Source organism: Odontesthes bonariensis, chromosome 18 (genome assembly GCF_027942865.1).
Source record: "Odontesthes bonariensis isolate fOdoBon6 chromosome 18, fOdoBon6.hap1, whole genome shotgun sequence".
Classification (NCBI taxonomy): Eukaryota; Metazoa; Chordata; class Actinopteri; order Atheriniformes; family Atherinopsidae; genus Odontesthes; species Odontesthes bonariensis.
Window position 1 is genome coordinate 35,388,860 of NC_134523.1, and position 19,106 is coordinate 35,407,965.

Here is a 19,106-nt window from a genome sequence, read left to right on the forward strand (position 1 = left end):
ATGATTTCAGCAGTGCAGAATGTTTTTAACCTTTTCAGAGAACCACAATTTTCATTCAATATCCTTTGCAGAGGACAGAAGGTCTTGTAACGTCCCAATTTTAAGGACACATTGAGGCAGGAAGGATTTTACTGAGAAATGAAGCAGCAGAATCAGACATGAGGCTGTCAGGGCAGAGGGGGGAAAGTCAGACAGCAGACCTGGAAGAGGAAAGCTCTGAACAGGATACATAATCTTTTGAGGAATCTCAGCAGGAACAAAGTGATGACATCTCTTTTGCTGCTAAGCCTATTGCTTGATGTAATTGATAATACATTTCCTAAGAGTTCATTGAACTATAACACAGGAGGTTCTCTGATTACTCTTGCCTACATGTGTCCAGACTAAAAAAACAGAAGTGAGAACACACAAATCAGAAAATGACGGTGATCATTGAAGATGCCCTTAAAACATAGAAAGACATGATATAAAACTGAATAGAAATCCCCATGAAAATTAATATCAGATTATTATAATACACCATTATGGTATTTGATCAAACGAGACCTGATGGCCACTGCAAAGAAAAAAAGACATTGTTAAAAAAATCATAGAACTTTTTTTTTTTAATCCTATTTGTTAAATTATCTAAAAATATAATTATTTTGAATTAGAAAGCAGCAGATTTTTTGTCCTTCGACCTCCTTCGAAAACAAAAACTACAGCACTCTAAATTTCAAACAATAAAACTTTAAAAGTGACAAGTTTCTTTGAAGTGGCTTGTGTGAACTGGTTGGATGCAGTCTCTTGCTAATTAGAATATTAAAAACAAACACAGAGCTGGAAAATTAAGTTAATATTTATCTTTAATTAGCAAAAACTGAATTAAAAACTCAAAGAGATTGTCACCTGTGGGAGGAGGGGAAAACAGGATGATAAAGTGTAAGTCTGTGATTGAATTCGTCTGCAGTATGTAAATGACTGCCTTTGGAAATAGTGTTGAGAATATCAGCTCTGCCACACACACGCAAACATGCACACAAACACGCTTCCTCCTCCCCCTCTGGAAACCTGTTCTGGAGGGAGTGACTTTATCCAGGCGGCGTCCAATTATATGGAAGCAGCACTTATTCCACTTTATTCCAGGCTGCAGTTAAGTGGCATGAAGCCCTCAGAGAGATGCAGACTTGTTGGAGCTGTAAAGGCAGAGAGACGTTAACCGTGTGACATGTGCGTGTAGAGCTAAAGACAAAAGGTAGAAACATCCACGAGTGTGGTGTGTGAGAGGAGACGGAGGATGCTCCAAATCAAATGCACGAGGATCTTTTTTTTCTCTCTCGTCTGGAAATTCACGGCTTCATATAAATGATTCATGAGAGCCTCGTTCTATTTCTAAGGGAGTAATTGCCCTCGGTGAGTTTCAGCTGAAGCCAGCCAGTCTGTAGAAGCTGGGGCCAGAGCGTGGAGGGAAAAAAAGAAAAGAAAAACACTTAAGTTAATTAATTTCAGAAGAGTTTGATAAGCTTTCTATTAAACCTGCGCCGGTGCTCATCTGTCACAAGGATCAACTGTTGCTGCAGCCGGACGGAGGGCAGAGACGTTCTCCAAGTGTGCCTGGCTTTCACAATGGATGTTTGACCATCACCTGCACCCGCATGCAGCCACGCAGCTGGTTTGGTGTAATTAACATGGAAGAGAGACTCATATTGTTGTTGATGCATCGAATATTATCTGTCCTGATGTGATGCCACATTGTTGCACTGAGGGGAATGATAATACCCCACACCGCTACCGGCTTTTTCACACTGATTGAGTATCTCTGTGTGTCAAACAACACACTCCCGTTCTTGTTTTCTTTGTATAAGGTACTACTTTGGGCATTTTAACTCACGGACAGACGTCAAAATTGACAGGCTTTGTGTTAAAGTGACCTTGCCCGGCTTTGACATCCATTCAGCGGGAGATCAACATGCTGATGATGATGAAGAACAGCGGCGTGGAAGCGCATCAGGTTGATATCGATTCGGAATTTGAACCTCACGGTCGGTCGCGGTCGTGCACCTGGCCGCTGCCATGCGGGGAAGATTTCCACGGGGGAGAAGAGGCGAGCCGAGGAGGTCTGGCCCTGGCGTCTGTCAAAGTGGAGCAGTACAACGTGCCTGCGTGCCGGGCCGAGAGGAAAGGCGGCGCACCGGCTGAGATCAAGCACCCCGCCGGCGCCCCGGCCCCGGTCGTGGCAGCTCCTGCCTGCGTGTCCGGGGCTGCGCTCGACGTGGCCGGCCAGCTGCGCAAAGCCAAGTCGTCAAGGCGGAACGCGTGGGGAAACCTGTCATATGCAGACCTCATCACCCGTGCCATTGAGAGCGCCCCGGAGAAGAGGCTCACCCTGTCGCAGATATATGACTGGATGGTTCGCTTTGTTCCTTATTTTAAGGATAAAGGCGACAGCAACAGTTCAGCCGGATGGAAGGTAGGATACATGAACGATTTTTTTCTCTCCACACGCTGAAGGCTACACTATTTTTACCTTCAGTCTCTGTCTACAACGTAACTCTTCTTTTTTTTTTTTTTTGCATATTTCAAAGCCACATAATTGACCCGTCAGTTTGTGTCAGTGGCGTGTCTCCGTGTCACTCCACATTGTGTGGAAAGGGGCGGTGAGCTCGCCTGGATTAAGGTTCACTGGGTTCATCGTATTTAGGGAATGCACCCTGTGCATACAGCAGAAGCCTTTTGGAGCCAAACTCATCATCTTCTTTCATTTAATTTCTTTTGGAAATGCGCTGTGACGCACTGACGCCGGCTCTGTGTGCTTATAGCCTGTGTCTCTGCCATATCTGGTCACGCGGGGGACAGAGTTTGCCTCCGGCCCGATTTTCGACTGTAAATTTCACCCATGCCGCTGTTGGTTACTCGGGATTAACCGTTTTTAGCCCACCCCCATCCCCCCGCCCAACTCTGCTATCCGTTTCGCGCACGCCAAATTACGCACAGCCTGTGCGAAAGCATGGCACAAGGCGAAGGGCTTAAAAGCACAATAACAAAAGATGATGACATCGGGTGTCACAGTAAACAGATGTAGTTACAGATCATCCCCTACATTAAAATTATTATGAGGTTAATCTGATAGATTGGCAGCTTTAATCTACTTAAATTGACCACACATTCTGTTTTGGCAAAAGTAGTCTTTTGTTTTCAAGCCCCACACTCTGGCTCCCCCTCATACCGTTCTTTCTGTTTTTAGAAAGAAGTTAAGCCTCTGGATAATTGGGAAGGTTTGTGCACATCAAAGCAAGTTGAATAAGATGGTCACAAAGTGTCCCATTAAATTCCCCTGTTAAAATGAGCTCAAAGTTTATGTGCAAGGAAAGGACATTTAAATATTTGCAATCAAATATCACTATGCATGGTCTCCTCTTGTGTTTTCTGCACTTTCATGCTTTGTGGGTATTTCACAAGGGCTTCAGGGGTCAACACTACAGGTCATTTGAGTTCTTAAAACTGACAGATTGTAAATGAAGAACTGGGAAGCAGCCTCAACAAGTTCCATTTAATCAGTTTGATAGCAGGCTTCATTTGGGACAGCATGAGTTTGAAAAAAAAAAAAAAAACATATATTAGGTCAAACTATGAGTATTTTACTCCCTTAAAATATAGAGAGGGAAAGAGAACCCCCCCCCCAAAAGTCTAAATTACAACTACAGAAGCTGAAATATCCAGATTTTTTCCTTCCTAAACTTGGATTTAAAAATTGGATCCGCAATACAAGTGTATCCTTGTTTCATATTTTATTTCTTGTTCTAAAGTTCACAGCCCAGTTTGCTCAGTTCTTCTATCATCATTTAAGCAGATTTAAATATGGGAAATATACTGTAAGTATGCAGCTCAAAGCGTTGCATTTTAACAGCAAAATATAAAAAAAATGACCACATTTTCAACACTCTGCTTCCCACAGATCCAACTTAAGGTTTGATTTGTCAGGATGCCAGTGCTCATCGTCTCCATTTGTATTCCTGCATGATGTTGTCCACTTTCTATTGCTCACTTACGATTATAAGGAAGAATGATGGACTGTTCTAATCCACAGATACATGTGACACATTCATTTAAGAAATCTCTGGTTTGAGTCTTTTTCAATAGTTATTATATAGTATTTTAAACATCTGTCTCACTCATAATACCTTACTTTTCTTCTGCATTTGCTCCATCGAGGCGTGAGGCGTTAGATAGTAATTACACATTTATTAGTAGAATTAACTTACATAGTTAGGCCTATGTTACAAAATGCATGATTAATCTGTTCCACCAATCGACATCGTTATGGCTTACAAGTTTCTACTTTCATAAAATTCTGTAAAATTTAGTATTTGTGTTAACATTGAATGGACACATTGAAGGGAGCTTTGTTGTACCTAGACACGGTTATGATAGTTTTATATAAGTAGACACCATTTAAGCACTGCTACCTTTTTGACAAATTGACGGATAACATATATATTACATGTTTTCTGGTGAGACTGGGCTACATCATAACTAAAAAGCTGCAGTAAATACAGTATGATGCTGTTGTTTTCACTATTTGAGTAGTGTCAAGTGAGTAATATTTTTGAAAATCAGCATACAGCCCTATATTTTAAAAAATATATATTTTTGAGATAGCCCTTTTTTACTTAGTTGTTGCTTTTCTGGGACAGCCAGTAGAGCTTGTGTAAAACTACAGAGGAAAAAGAAACAAAAGTTGTGGTGGGATTAACAGGCGTTTTACACCATCTGAGTGTGACACTGAGTTGAACTGAAATCCTCTCCCTGCTTCTCCTGTCATGTTGTCCTGTTCTCCCAGCCTTTTTATTTTTATTTTAAGGGCCACCATCTATCTTCTTTTTTTATCCCCCTCAAACACAACCTTTTCTCAAAGCTTCAGCCTTATACCAGCCTCCAGTTAAACAGCACTGAGTTGCAGATTAATCACTCTAAAATTGCAAAGAATTGGATTTAAGGCAAGGTTTTAATTCGGAGGGACTTGTTTGCCTTGACCATGGATGCCCAGCTGTATGCCTGCTTTACAGCTTTGCATTGAGGTTTTGATTGGCCGCTCTGGCGAGGAAGCTGATTGGTGGAGGGCGGCTCCCAGTCCCAGTAAGGCGAAAAACAACTCCCCTCAATAACAATAACAGCAACAAAAACAACAAGAAGTCTTTATGAGATTTGCAACACGGAGGTAAAGAACTGCATGCACGCACATTTGTTTATCATATGTATACTCCCCCACACAGCCTTGTATGTTTCTGATTTGACTAAAAGAATTGATGGAGGTTGGGGTGGGGTTGGGTTGTATGAGGATGGATGGATAGGCTGAGTGGGAGGGAAATAAGATGCAGTCAGACTCTTGCTATTAAAAGCAGTCTTTAAGACCTGTTGTGTAATGCAGTCTGAGAAGTGGGGCTCAGTCCAGCAGTTGATGTCTTTCTTTTCATCTGGGCCAGTGGTTTCTCCTGCTCCTTAATACTACATTCACACACTATATACATAGATATGCACTTCGCACACACTGCTGAGGAGTCAGCCACTGTTAAGATGTCAAGTGCTGAGGGATGGGTGACAGATTGGATTCCTCGCAGGCATTAACACACCTCTTGCCTAGAGTTTATTAAAGTTTTCAAATGTGGTCACAAATACTTATTATACACACACACACAGTGTAGGTGAAGTGTGTGTCAGCAGAGTTGTCATGTTGACTATGTATGGATTTCTCTGAAATGTTGTTCAGTAATTGTGGTCAAGTGTTTTGGCCATGTTTGTTGTTGTAATGGAGGTGGGAGGCTTTGTTTGGTCATATAAAGAGTTCACTTTTGTAGGTGGCCACAGTGTAGCTGGTGGTGGTGATGGGGGGCTCTGTCTCTCTGATTCTCTCTCCCTCTCTTACACACACACACACACACACACACACACACACACACACACGCTCTTATGTTCATTTCACAAGTGGCTCTGCGTGGGAATAGATGTGCTGAGCCGTGGCCTGTCTGCAGGCTGTACTGTACACAGATTCAGGAGGTATCAGGTAGGAGCTCTCTGACTATACCTGAAGGTTTTACCAAGCAGCATGTTGAAGGCACTCTGTGGGTGTCTGACTGTTGTAATCAGACTGATGTATTGACATACGCAGAAAAGAAACAGCAATGCACATCAACATCACTGATGAATTAAGAAATGCAGCCATTCAGTATGTAGTTCATGTCTGGTTTTACAGTGTTTCTTACTTTGGTTGAATCAGCAGCATAGATTCCTTCGTATTTGTGTGTCAACTTCTTTTTAGGGGAGTCATATGTTTGGCAGCTAGGTGATGTCATGTGAATGCACCGGTTGTCATGTTTAAAATTCTAGTTGAATTCAATAGTTGTTAGGCCTTAAAGACAATTAACGCCTTAAAGATGGCAATAGCTCAAGGCTGAGCTATGGGCTTCAAAATGGCAAATCACAAACCATCTATGTGAATCACCCATGGGCTTTTCCTGCTGAAAAAAGCCAAAATATATGTTGAGAAAAGGGTCTCTGCATTTGCTTGAGTTATTTTGAAGTTAATTTATGAAGATAAAGAGTCTTTTTTTCTCCATCTCTGCCTCTGAGTCTAAGAGCGTCACATTTTGTATGTAAAAGTTTCTAAATGGGAGTCTTGAGGAGCTTCAAGTTTGGGTCTCAAGTTTTCTATCAATGTCAGGTTCATTGGGTTTATTCATAGACTAGGTTAGGATCCAAGCATTGTTAACAATAAGTACCACATCGATGTATATCAAATCTGAGCTTTACCACATTGCAGAAACTGGAATCTGTTGCATTCCAATATCTGAAATAAATTCCACTTTACAAAGATCATAATATGCAGTCTTTGATGTCTTTGTTAAGAAATATGTCAATTCAGTTTGTTTCAGTATGTTATTCACTCAGGTCTTAATGACAGGTGGAGGTTACATTCTGGTGAATAGTGAAATACATGAAAACCATTAGGGCTGGATTCATTCTTACCCATTTCAGGCATCAACTGTCTCCCTTCTCATTCACATCCAGTGGGGTGACATCATACGTTGTCGAATTGAATTCTTGGTCCGTTCCTTAGCTTCGCAAGCGTGGCTTGTGATGGAATAGCCCTAGTCTTGCAAACAGCAGTACGAGTGCCAGTCAGTATAATCGTCTGACTGATTGCACATCTGATCTTGTGAGTGACTGTCGCTACAACTCCAAATATCAGGCCTGCCCACCATCAAGGGTTTATGCATTGCTTCCATTTTAATTCTGCCTAAAGCAGTCCAATAGAGCAACATAATTTATCATGTATTCGTTTGTTCAAGTCTACCTAATAAAGTGGCTACTGACTGTGTATATTAAGATAAAGAGAAGATGATCTACTGTTTACGTACTGCACCCACACATTTGACATATTCTGAGAAATGCAGGTTTGATTGCATGAAAAATAAGATTTGTAACAGCTTTAACAATAGCCACATTAGCTTTAAGTCTACCATAATTTACATCTCTAATTACTAGAAGCAAAAGTGTATATTTAGCTCTAATGTGCTGCTAATCTGCCTGCAACGCATCATAGTGTACTAAATGTAAAGTGTCCTCGCCCACGCTAATGGTCATCACCTTGTTCTGCTAAGATTCCACATGCCAGAGACAGAGAAGGTAACTAGGGAGCACAGAACAGAGAGACAGTGAAGGGGAGAAAAAGAAGTAGGTATTATTTAACCTGCCAACAAAAGCTTTTTTTGAATTGGATTCAGAATTGAGTGGGAGAGTAAGGAAGAGAGAGGAGGAGAGAGAAAAGATAGAGGGAGTGTGTGAGCGGTGTTTGCGGCCCCTGCTGCTGAGCACACTGATAGGAGCCTGAAAACCTGTGATGCTCCACAGCTTGCCCAGACGGAGGGGAATTGGTTGGAGATGGTGGAACAAGCTTAGAGGGTTTCCCCGTGCCAGCCAGCCTGGCGTGTGCTCAACAGAAAGAACCTCTGCACCGTTACATAGTTATTGTTATGATCACAAAGGGGCAGAAGAAGCAGAGACATTTCTTGCGTTGGCGGGCTTGGCACTGGGTTAACAGGGACATAGAATTAGGAGAGGAAGTTGGAAGGCAAAGGAGGTTGGTAGTTGAATCGGAGACTTTAGTAAAACCATGGGAATGGAGGGAAAACAGTTTGGAAGAGTCACTGAGAGCTTGAATAGAAAGCAGGCCATACAGGGACAGACAAATGTTGATCTGAATAGGATCAGTTGTCTTGTCAGTTGAAGTCAAACTCCTAAAATCATCTTAACAGATACCACCTCAATCCAGAGAGGGGCTGGGACATAAACAAGGGATGCACCAACAGTGGAGGCGGGTGTTCACTGCAAAAAAATTAGTCGTAGTGGTTGGAATAGCACAGAATTTTTCTCACCCTCAGCCCTCACACTTCAATCGGTTGGAATAAATCAGAGGGAATAAAATGTTGAGAAACACTCCACAGACGGAAATTCCAGAGAGAAAACCGAGTCCAGACACAGAACAGTCAGTGAAGCAGGCGGATCTTGGGAATTGTGCCTGGTGGTATGTCGTAAAATGTCGGCCAAGCTCGCATTCTCTCCGTGTTGTCTACCAGACCTCAGGGATTCAAAATATTCTGGTGTATGGCTCAAATGATGAGCAAAGTGCCTATCAGAAAACGCCCAGTCTTCTGTCCTCTTAGACTGACTCAGGAACTGATCAGCATATAATGCTGTCGCAGGGATAAAATGGTCTTAAAGGAAAAAACCAGGGGTTCCAAATGCTTTAGTTTATTTTCATCCAGTCATGTCAACTCTAGTTTACATCACAAACCTTTTTTTTTTTGTATTTAGAAATATGGTTGTATTTCATCATCTTCTGTTTCATTTTTTTCAATTTATTTTATTAAAGGTGATAGAGAAGGGTTGAATGGGGCATTAATCCTTGTTCTGTGATGTGATATGTAGCCCCAAAAAAATTGGTTGGGTCTGTAATGGCTCAGAACCTCCCTAAAAGGCTCTCTGAAACAGCTATGTTACTATGCTGGGTTTAGAATGCGTTGTTTGCCCTTATTGGCGTCGTTTCAGAGCTTATCTGGCAACCTCATTATGAAATGCAGGTTGGTGTTGGCGCTATTCGGTTGCTGTTGCTTGATTGGCTGCCCTTGCTCTCACTGAAAACAGAGCTATAGAGTAATACACTGACTGAAAAGAAAGCTCATCAGAATCAGAATTCGTTTTATTGCCATTGTTAGTGAACAGTGTTCACTAACTAGGAATTTGCTGCGGCGTAAGGTGCAAACATGTAACATAGGATATAATAATAAAAAATAAAGAATAAAAATATATGAATATAAAATGTACAAGGTGTGTACAACAATTCACAGTATCCAATATACAGAACAACAACAGTGCAGCTTCATTAGTGCAATTTTAATGATGGTAAAGTGATTGGGGCAGGTTATGAGGTGATTATGAAGTGTTCATAAGTCCAACTGCAAGGGGGAAAAAATGTTTTTGTGACGGGAGGTTCTGGTTCGAATGGACCGAAGCCTCCTGCCCAAGGGGAGTGGTGCAAATAGTCCATGTGCAGCGTGAGAAGGGTCAGCTGTGATCCGACCTGCTCGCCCCATAGTCCTCTGAGCAAAATTCCGACTGAAGCCTGCTCGGAATCATGCAAGGTTTGTGAAACTGTACTCCGTGAAATGCGCAGAGCAAAGGAAAAGTCGGCGGTTGTATGTACTGGGGATGCTGTTAAAAATAAATAAAAGCCATTGATCGCGAACATTGCTTTCCGGGGGAAGAATATGTAACGATCGTAGTCCGCTTTCACAGCCTTGGAAGGCACACCAGTTCCTGTTTCTCGCCGAAGGGGCGTGTCTGAAACGGGGTGGCTGTGAATTTGGGTGTGGGTGGGGGCGATTGCTGAAAAAGTGACATCACTTTTTCACAAAAACGGATTGGCACTTTTTCTGGGGGATATTCAAAAAAGGGGAGTACTTGAAACAGAGGTTCTGACACTTGCTGGCACTTTGTGTGTACTCCCCACAGCGGGGAGACTCAGAACTAACACCAAAAACGTGAAAAAGATGATTTTGATTCTCTATCCCCTTTAAGTATTCTCAGATTTCTCTTGTTCCTTCCAGGTTAAACTGATCGACCAGCTCTTGGGGCGTCTTAAATGTTTTACTTTTATACAAATAACTTTTAATACATAAATAACACTCAATCCAAGCCCCCAATTGTCCCAACAAAGTCAGTGTTTCCCTATCTGGACATAAGACTTATTCCATTTGAGGGAATAAGCCTGCCTGTAATGAGTTTTCCTCATCATTTTATGCACCTCTGACCATACCCACTTGGAATGGCGTAATATGGGATTTCTTTCCCCATGCCTTTGCTTTGTATTTGAAAAGGCTTGTTAATGTTTGAAGCCAGCCATCATAGACCTCTTCTTCTTCTTTAACTAGTGCAAGTGGGAATCATTCTCCCATGTCTTTTGGCCAACTTCACCATCTTATAAATTTCTACTCTTGGAAATGCCAATCCTTTTCATTCTTTTGGATTACAGTTTCTTGAAGCTTGGACATTTGGACGCATTTACTGGTGAGACTGGGCAGACTATCTTAAGCAATAACAATATGCATCCAAAATTTGTTTAACATTATAGTATTGTTCGCAGTGAAACTACTTGTAAGACAGTAAACCACAGAATCATACCAGACAAAAATGATTGGCAACCAGTGGCGTATGCAGACGGTAGAAAAACTCTCCAAAAAATCCTTGTTTTCATTTGAAATAGTCAGCAGTGTTTGATGGACACAATTGATGGCCTCTAAAACTTGCATTCTGTTATAGTGATAGTGTGAAACATTTGTAGAGGTTAGAGAAAATCGCTGAGTCCGTCTTTCGGGTCGCGGGGGCGCTGGGGCCTATCCCAGCAGTCATCGGGCGAGAGGCAGTGTACACCCTGGACAGGCCGCCAATATTTAATACATATATATATTATAATTGTTTCCAAAATTCAAGTGCCCTGTATAGCAGTTGTGCATAATCTAACATTGTTTAAGACTGAGCCACACAGTGCAGTCAGTCATCCTCCCATTCCCTGTCTGTCAGGTCAGGGCAGCATCAAACCGAACAGAATCCCACTGGAATCACTGAGAAAATGTTCAAATGTAATCATCTGAAATTGCACTAAATTTTAATGTGATTAATGACAGAGTTTCCTCATAAAGTATTCACCCCTCAACTTTTAGCATATTGTACTCATTATACTATGCCCCAATTTTAATAAATCATTATGCACTCATAGTGTGTTTATTTTAGGCTTCTAAGCCTTATGATACCTTATAAGGACCACTTCAAGTAATCCCTTATTCCGAGTGCAAATGGGATTAGTTTTTGAGTATCTGCACATGTTAGAATGGGTTCAATGGAGGTTTGTATAGATCTGAAGACTCAGTGTGCATATGTGTGTATCTTCTCTTGTTGTGTAGCCGGGCCTGATGTGAGTCCACATCCGGGGGGTACAGCTCTAGTTAATAATTCAGTTGAGGCTCATTATCAAGGCAGCGCAGATCTCTCTCTGATTCCACCTTAATTGCAGGCAGGATGTGCCTCTCAGACACTCTCAAAGTCACTCCCTCTTCTGTCTGCAGCTGTAAATGACTACCACACACCTACATGCACACACACATACACACAGATCTCTATTGGTTCTCATCCAGACCTCACCTCCTCACAGCAGGTCCCCTCAGAGAGAATTAGGTCTGGATTGCATGAACAGACATTTGGAGATGAATAGATAAGTCCCACACAGCGTTTCTGCCTCTCAGAGAGTATAGACTCTGAGGCCAGCCGTGTGCTCCTATATAAGTCACTTACATTTTTAATCAGATCTTCATGAGGTAATCAGTCAGAGGACAGCAGCCCTGTGTTTCATGCTGTTGGAGAAGGAAGCGCTCAGCACCATGCTGGACATCTTAGATCACTGCTATTTCACAGTAAAAATTACCGTTCAGAGACTATGTACAGGTGACAAAACCAGACGTCAATCTTAAAAATCAGTCACCGTAAAATTGACTTCTTTTGACACTTATAGCAGAAGAAAGTTAATGAAAGAATGTAGATGTGTAACTCCCTGAACTGACTGTTCAGGGATCACTGACATTAAACTAAGACTTAGTCTGAGTGAAGAGATAATAAATCCATGGTACTAAAACCCACTGAGGTGTGGAAGACTCCAACTTTGGCAGGGTTAGGGTTTTCTTTCTTTGTGAAAAAAGTCCAGTATGCTCTTCATCCAGTAAACAACTTGGAATAGTGGAGGATTCTCTTTTAAGTTGCATTATTAAAGAAATACCCTACAAAGACGTTATGTAAGGGAACTTGCTGCACTTGCTGTTACATGTTGGTAAGAATGAATGCCAATTAATTTGGACTTGCTGGTGGTGATGAAGACCTAAGCTTAACGTGTGCCATGGCAAACAAATTGATGGTCAGCAGCTATCTTTCATTAATAACTTGTTGATAAATACAGCAGAGACAGCTGAGGATGTAAGACATGTAACTAATGTTGCAGGTATTTAGTGGACTGTCAATACAAAGCAAGTTGAAATATGACAGTGCCCTCTGTGACAGGTGAAAATGGAGGGAGTGATGTGATGTAGCCACAAAGTATGTGTAAATAAGAGGGAGGAGTTGTTTTACTGGCTAAATCAAGTTCTATTTTCAGTGCTATGGGTCACCATCACATGATAAGGACAATGATCTGGGTGTTTATTCAGGTTAGAAGAATTGGCAGTTTAGTGATAAACCAATTAAAAAAAGAAAGGCCTAAGGGAGAACTTGCTTCCCGGACAACACTAAGCAAATCATTGATATAAACATCTCATAAACAAAATTCAAGATTCAAGAGTTTTATTTGTTACATACACAAGTATACATGGTACAGTGTGCAGAGAAATGTATTTTTTTGCCTGGCCTCTTTAAAGAAATATGTATATGCATATCAGGAAGAAGAATATATAGAAGAAATATATAAGAGAGGTTATGAACAAAATGTGCATTCACAAGAAATCCAGGAGGGTGTTTCTGGTAATCCGGTAAGCTGAGCAGACCACCATCCTTAGGGCTGCAATGTCCTGCTTTGTGCAGCTTCCCATCCAGACTGTGATGGTACCACATAAGATGCTTTCTAATACATGTGTAAAAGTTCCTGAGCACAGATAGCAGGAGCTTGAAGTCCTTTAGAAGTTGTGGATTCGCCTGCATACAGCGATGTCCAGTCCCAGGTCGCTCAATTTAGTGACCATCTTGGAGGGTATTCTAGTGTTAACAGCTGAGCTGTAATCCAGCTGTAACAGGATGCTCACATAGTTCCCCTTCCTAGAATCCAGGTGGGAAGGACTCTTGTAAGAGTGGGATGGTGTTGTCTATGGATCTTCCTGGGCGTTATGTGAAAACTCCACAGAATTTAAACAAGTCTCTTCCAAGCAGCACGTAAGAAGCAGGCTTTATGCAGGATTTCAGTAATACACATGTATCCTTACTGATTTCAGAAAGGCTGACATTTTATAAGGTTAACTAATGGATGTAGTGGTGAAAGAACTAGAGGGAATTTACATCCATAGCTTTACGTTAATGGGTTTTGTTCCTGATGTAGTCCAGTCATGTTGAGGTGATGTTCAGCATCAATCAAGTCAAATTCATTTGCTGACAGTTGAATCCATTTTCATTAAAGATGCCCGTTACTGCACTTTAATTACAGCAGATAAAAGCCTGTTGAAAGTAGGAGCCATTAGTGCCCAAAGAGTAGGATCATTTCCTGAGTTTTAACCAGAATTATTTTCCCTCTGTCTTAGTAAAATGCCCGTTAAAACAGTTGCTACAACAAGGAAGGTGTCTGCTAACAATGTCAAACTGAGCCTGGATGCCTTCTGTTTATTGTCAGCACAAAAAACGGGTCGGGGAAGAGTATTTTCACTAATGAATATTCATCAGTCTAACGACTTATTTGGACAAATTACAATAAAAGCTTTTCAAGCTGGAGCTGAGTGGGGATAAATGACAACCTTGTCATTCTGAAGATTAATAATCAAACACCATTTTACTACTTAAATTATAGCTAAGTAGATTTACGTTATGGCATGCACAGATCGTACCAAATGTGTGTGTGAGTGTGAGAGAAAGAGAGAGAGATGGTTTGCTGATGGCGGTCCAGGAGACACACAGAGGTTAGCAGTGTAAGACACCCACTCTGTGGATTTCTGTGTCAGTTTGATGAAAATAGGTCAGGATTCAATGCTCGACGTTTAGCATTCTGATTATGTGATGGCTGACACGTTGCTTAACGACAGCCAGTTTAGAATGAACTCCAGACTCTTTCTGTCTCTTGGCCCCCCTTCTCCCTCCCACTCTACTATAATCTAAACTCAGTCCTGTCATCCTCTGTCTTAGTGTGGCCTGCAGATTAAAAGCCGTTTCCCTACTAAAATTGCTCTCAAATCTACAATTGACCAGGTCTGGAAGAATGTATTTGAGTTAGATACTTTTGAATATTGTAGCTCTGCTATTGAGAGAGAAAATAGATGTGCTTTAAAGCTTTATATGAATAATACTTCAGTGGCGGATAGAAATGACCCATCTTAGCATAAGGTCCACGGTATGTTTGGCTTGATTTATTATGGTCCTACAGAGCAGATCCTCATTTTTCTTGACTGCTGTGCTTTCAAAATTGCTCTCTTAAAGGTGAATTCACTTACAGATGAGACAGTTCAATGTTTGGCTACATCTGAGGCTCGGCAAATTACTCCCAACAACTACCTCTGGCATGTAGAGCACCAACTGTAAACAAAGATGGTAAACCTAACAGAAAGGGAGAGATAAGTGAAAAATGACAATTGCAGGTGAATTTCTTTTTATTGAATCTTTGGGTTAGGTTGATTTGTGTTTAGTTACTATCTTCTGTGGTAAGATGGCTCTGCTGGTGATTAGTCAGATGCTAATTTAGCAAAGCAACATGTCTGGCTTGTTGCAGTCTTGCTAACACCAGTTTTTGCTCTATTGGATTAAAGGCATAAAGATGCAGAGTGTGCTTCATATTTCACATTTCTTATGGCCATGAATAATTATTTTCCTTTCATTTAGCCTCACCCTCAGGGAAAACTTTGTTTGAACCCACTGTTTTAGAAGAAAAATAGAATTTAGCAATAACACTTGTTATTGACTCTTTCATTTTTGGTTTTAATTGTCATTTATGTCTTAAAGGGCCACTGGAAAAGCTTTACAGTGTTGCTGTTTTACCAGATCCATAAATACACATGAAAAATAAGATTTCAGCATGGCAGTCGTGGCTATATGCAGTATTGGTTGTACGGTAATTGGATATTAGCAATGAAGAAAATGTCCTCTAATAACCAAAAATCCCCAGGGCCTCAGAAGCCAGGTTCACTGTGTGTCAGTTGCATTCCAGGGATTTGATTGTTGGACATTTGTTTGAAAATCTGTATTGTTAATGAATAATAAAGCATTTACCATTTGTTTTTGATTAAACAAATAACCACTGGACTGGTTACTTTTAAGAATATCTGGAAATGTAGGGAAGGTGCTATATGGTGTACAGGGTATCTTACATTGTGCACTATAAAGTAGATGGGATATGCATTGCTTATGATATTTTTTTGTTAAAGCTATAATGTGTAATATTTCACGTTGTCTATTAACAAATTTGAGTCTTATCATTCACAAGTATTACCTCAATCGTTATTAATTACCTCCATCACAAAAGTGCAGTGTTCTTATATTCTTTATATTCAGCATGCGAATGTACATAAGACGCATTTTCCGTTTCCACATTGGAAACGGAAAGGGCGAAGCTGATGACATGTCCTTCTACAAATCCCGTAGTTTTAAAATGGCGGAGCAACATGGAGACATTCATTGTCCGTGAAATATTACACATTATAGCTTTAATGGTCATACTCGAAGAGGCGACCAAGAGATAGACAAGCCTGGATCCAAAACTGGGCATTTTGTATGCTTTCAATATCAGTTGATGCTTTCAGCCTTGGTCTGAAAGAAAACATGTTGTGGAGGCAAGTAAACCTAAATATATGTAGAAAAAAAATAATGTCAGTGTTGGTGCTTGCATATTTTGGACATATTTCGATGTGTTAATTTCCCTCAAAGGCTTATTGGTCCAGCATCTGCTTCCTCCTTTGTTTGCTTCTACCTGAAGTAGTTTGTGTCTCTATAACTGATTTATTGTCCCCCTGAAAATCTGACTTCATCAAATCGTTGATACCAACAGTCATATATACCATCTTTGATGAGTGCCACTAAAGTCGATGTGAGGATTTATTAGCAGCATTAATCTGCCTGTTTAATGGTGTTGTTGAGTGGAAGGTGGTCACTGAAAGACGCAGCACTAAAAGATGAGTTATGGCCCCTGATGGTGGATGGCGAAAGGGCAAAATGCAGAACAGTCGAGATGTGGAGGAAAGTTAAACAGTTAGACAGGGCCTTCCTTTAGACTGTAGTCCCCTGTAGTAGGGAGCGAGAACAGACAGGTGTTTGTTTTGCAATGACTTGAATTGAACATTGTGCTATAATTTGCTGAAATGTAGCAAGTTCGTTTGAAGACTTTCGTTGCAGTAGTAACAATGATAAACATGCCATCAAGGGTCAAGTAAAAGTCATAGCTCAGGGAAACAGTATTGACTGTCAGTTAAAAACAGACAGTTGTCAGTCTCTTGTGTTCAAGTCCCATAAACCTTTTTTTCAGTCAACTTCTCAGACCTCTTCCCTATAGTAGGGGGACTTTAATAACCTACTTTTCCTCCCAATTCATTACATATTGACTTTTCAACAAAATTTAATTCCCAACTCGTCACATCTGGGAACTGCTTGGTTGAGAGCCCTTCACACCAGCTTCATATTGACAGTTATACTTCTGTGGTGGTAAGTAACTTGCCAGCCTCACTAATAGTAAATAGCGACAGGAAGATGTCTCTCTATTGTGCTGGAGTATCAACCGCTAACACATCCTTCTATTTGACTTTATTTTGCCATTTTTCACCCTACTGCTTCGTTAAGAAATAAACATACTTGATAAGGGGTTTGGACATAGTTCTGTTAAGATGTTAAAAAATACAATAATAGTGATTTTTATTGCAAAAGGCTTCATCCACATTTTTCACTTTGTCATGGTGATGTGTTCCATGACTGTTACATTACCAGCTCGACAAAACCTGCATGTCTACAAATGACATAGTTTTACCCTTTTCATTCAAAACCGATGCAGCAGTATCTTGAATAAGCTTCAGTATTTGATGAGTTGGGAGTGAGAACAGGTTGGATGTTTGGTCAGTAGCATGCTGTGTTGATTGTCAATTTGCAGGATACTACTAAAGAGTAATGTAGGTAAACGCATATATCATTGAACCAAATATCAATCATTAACAAAGTACTTTTACCGCCTAAATATAACCAAGTACTTTTAGTACATAACAAAATAATACAAGAACAAAGGAAGTCAAAAGACCAAATGAATGACAAGAAGGAAGAAAACTGCAATCTCAAGGTTGGACTGTATAATGAGTCCCATGCCTGAGTGTTGGGTGACTATGCCCCTCCTCCCTTTTGACCGCCTCATGCAATCTATATTACTTGTTGATATCGAGCAATGTAGAATGACATTTCCCAATGGTGTTTCATTTTGGCACAGCTGAAGCATCATCATCTGCTGCAAAAGAATTGGCCTAACCGGTAATATTCAACTATAGAGTAGTCCCAGCGCATCGGAGAGTGATGGTAAAGCAGCACCCAGTACACTAAAAACTGATTGGGTATAAGAATGTGTCCAGTTTGAAGTCTACAACATCATCACTTGATTTTGCTCCACTTGGCCATGAAATTACATTTTTGAGCATTTAAAAGCCATTGATGCCATATTGCACAAGCCCTAGAAACAATAATAAAACATAACTTTATTTCATGTCAGTCAACTGTTCCACAAATGATCTATATGTTTCTTTTACGATTGAATTATTGTAAAAAACTACTGTATTTTACACCTGAGTGCATTTGTCAGACATGAGTTTATAGGTTTATGTTAAGAGCAAGATTAACACATAAGTAAGGGATTAGAAAATATGCTTTGTGCAGTTTTCTTCTGTAAAATGGTAGAATTAGTTCCATGTAAATCAGTTGAGCAAATGCTCACACATTATTAATGTGATATGATTAATGATAGAGTTACATATCACTAAGACCTTCACTTTCAAAACCTAAAGTACAATTTTTGTTATCATATCTTTTCTGTCTGTATTTAAGTAAGATTTCTGAAGCAGAACTTTTACCCGTAGTATAGTATTTACAAGTTGCAATCTCATTAACAAATATTTGTATTAGGTTTCTGAAATTCTACTATATGTGAATTTCTATTGCTATTTTTAATAGGGCACACTGTGGTCAAATCATATTTTTTTTAAATGTAGGACAATGATCCAAGTAAGTTATCCAATGATTCTTGTGATGCAGTTTAATTGACCCAGTAGGTGCACTACTCCACAATGATCTCAGTCTAATGCAAAGCTTTCCAAACATGCTATTGTAGCTCTCCTGCCATCAGTAATATTATCCATTATAGTATCAACAGTTTAAGTAGATAGTAGATTAAACTTCACAGCACAGGGACGTTACTTCAATAGGATATCATTTTTTGATGGCTCAAAAGAACTGAGCATTATTGATTCATAATATTGTGAAAAAAATGCAGTCATATTGCAGCTTCACCTCAGAGATACGTCTGTCGAGGTCTCCAGTGCTGAAGCTGATGGTAGGGGAGTAGGAGGACAGGATAGCATGGCATTGGTTGCGTGACTGAGCAGCGCACAGGTCTTCCTATGTGCAAGTCTCGCAAGACAGATATTAAAGACACAATGCTAAGGCTTTCCCTCCGCTCTGTCCCTGCTCTCCCTCTCTGCTCTCCCTATCTGCTTCGCCTTCCCCGTTCTCCCGTTCCCACTCTTTCCCTTTCCCCTCTCCGTCTCTGCTAATGATCTGCTTCGCCTGTCGCTGCCTGGCTGACTGATGCCCACTGACAA

General features: G+C 40.6%; 1 protein-coding gene across 1 annotated transcript in view; it reads left to right on the plus strand.

The window, feature by feature from the left end:
- The first annotated feature begins 1,536 nt into the window (after positions 1-1,536).
- foxo6b (forkhead box O6 b) overlaps positions 1,537-19,106 on the plus strand; it is a 47,869-nt gene continuing 30,299 nt past the window's right edge. Inside the window, exon 1 of the mRNA XM_075450100.1 lies at positions 1,537-2,449. Within this exon, the coding sequence (XP_075306215.1) occupies positions 1,949-2,449 (501 nt within the window). The 5' untranslated portion in view covers positions 1,537-1,948. The remainder of the gene's footprint in view (positions 2,450-19,106) is intronic.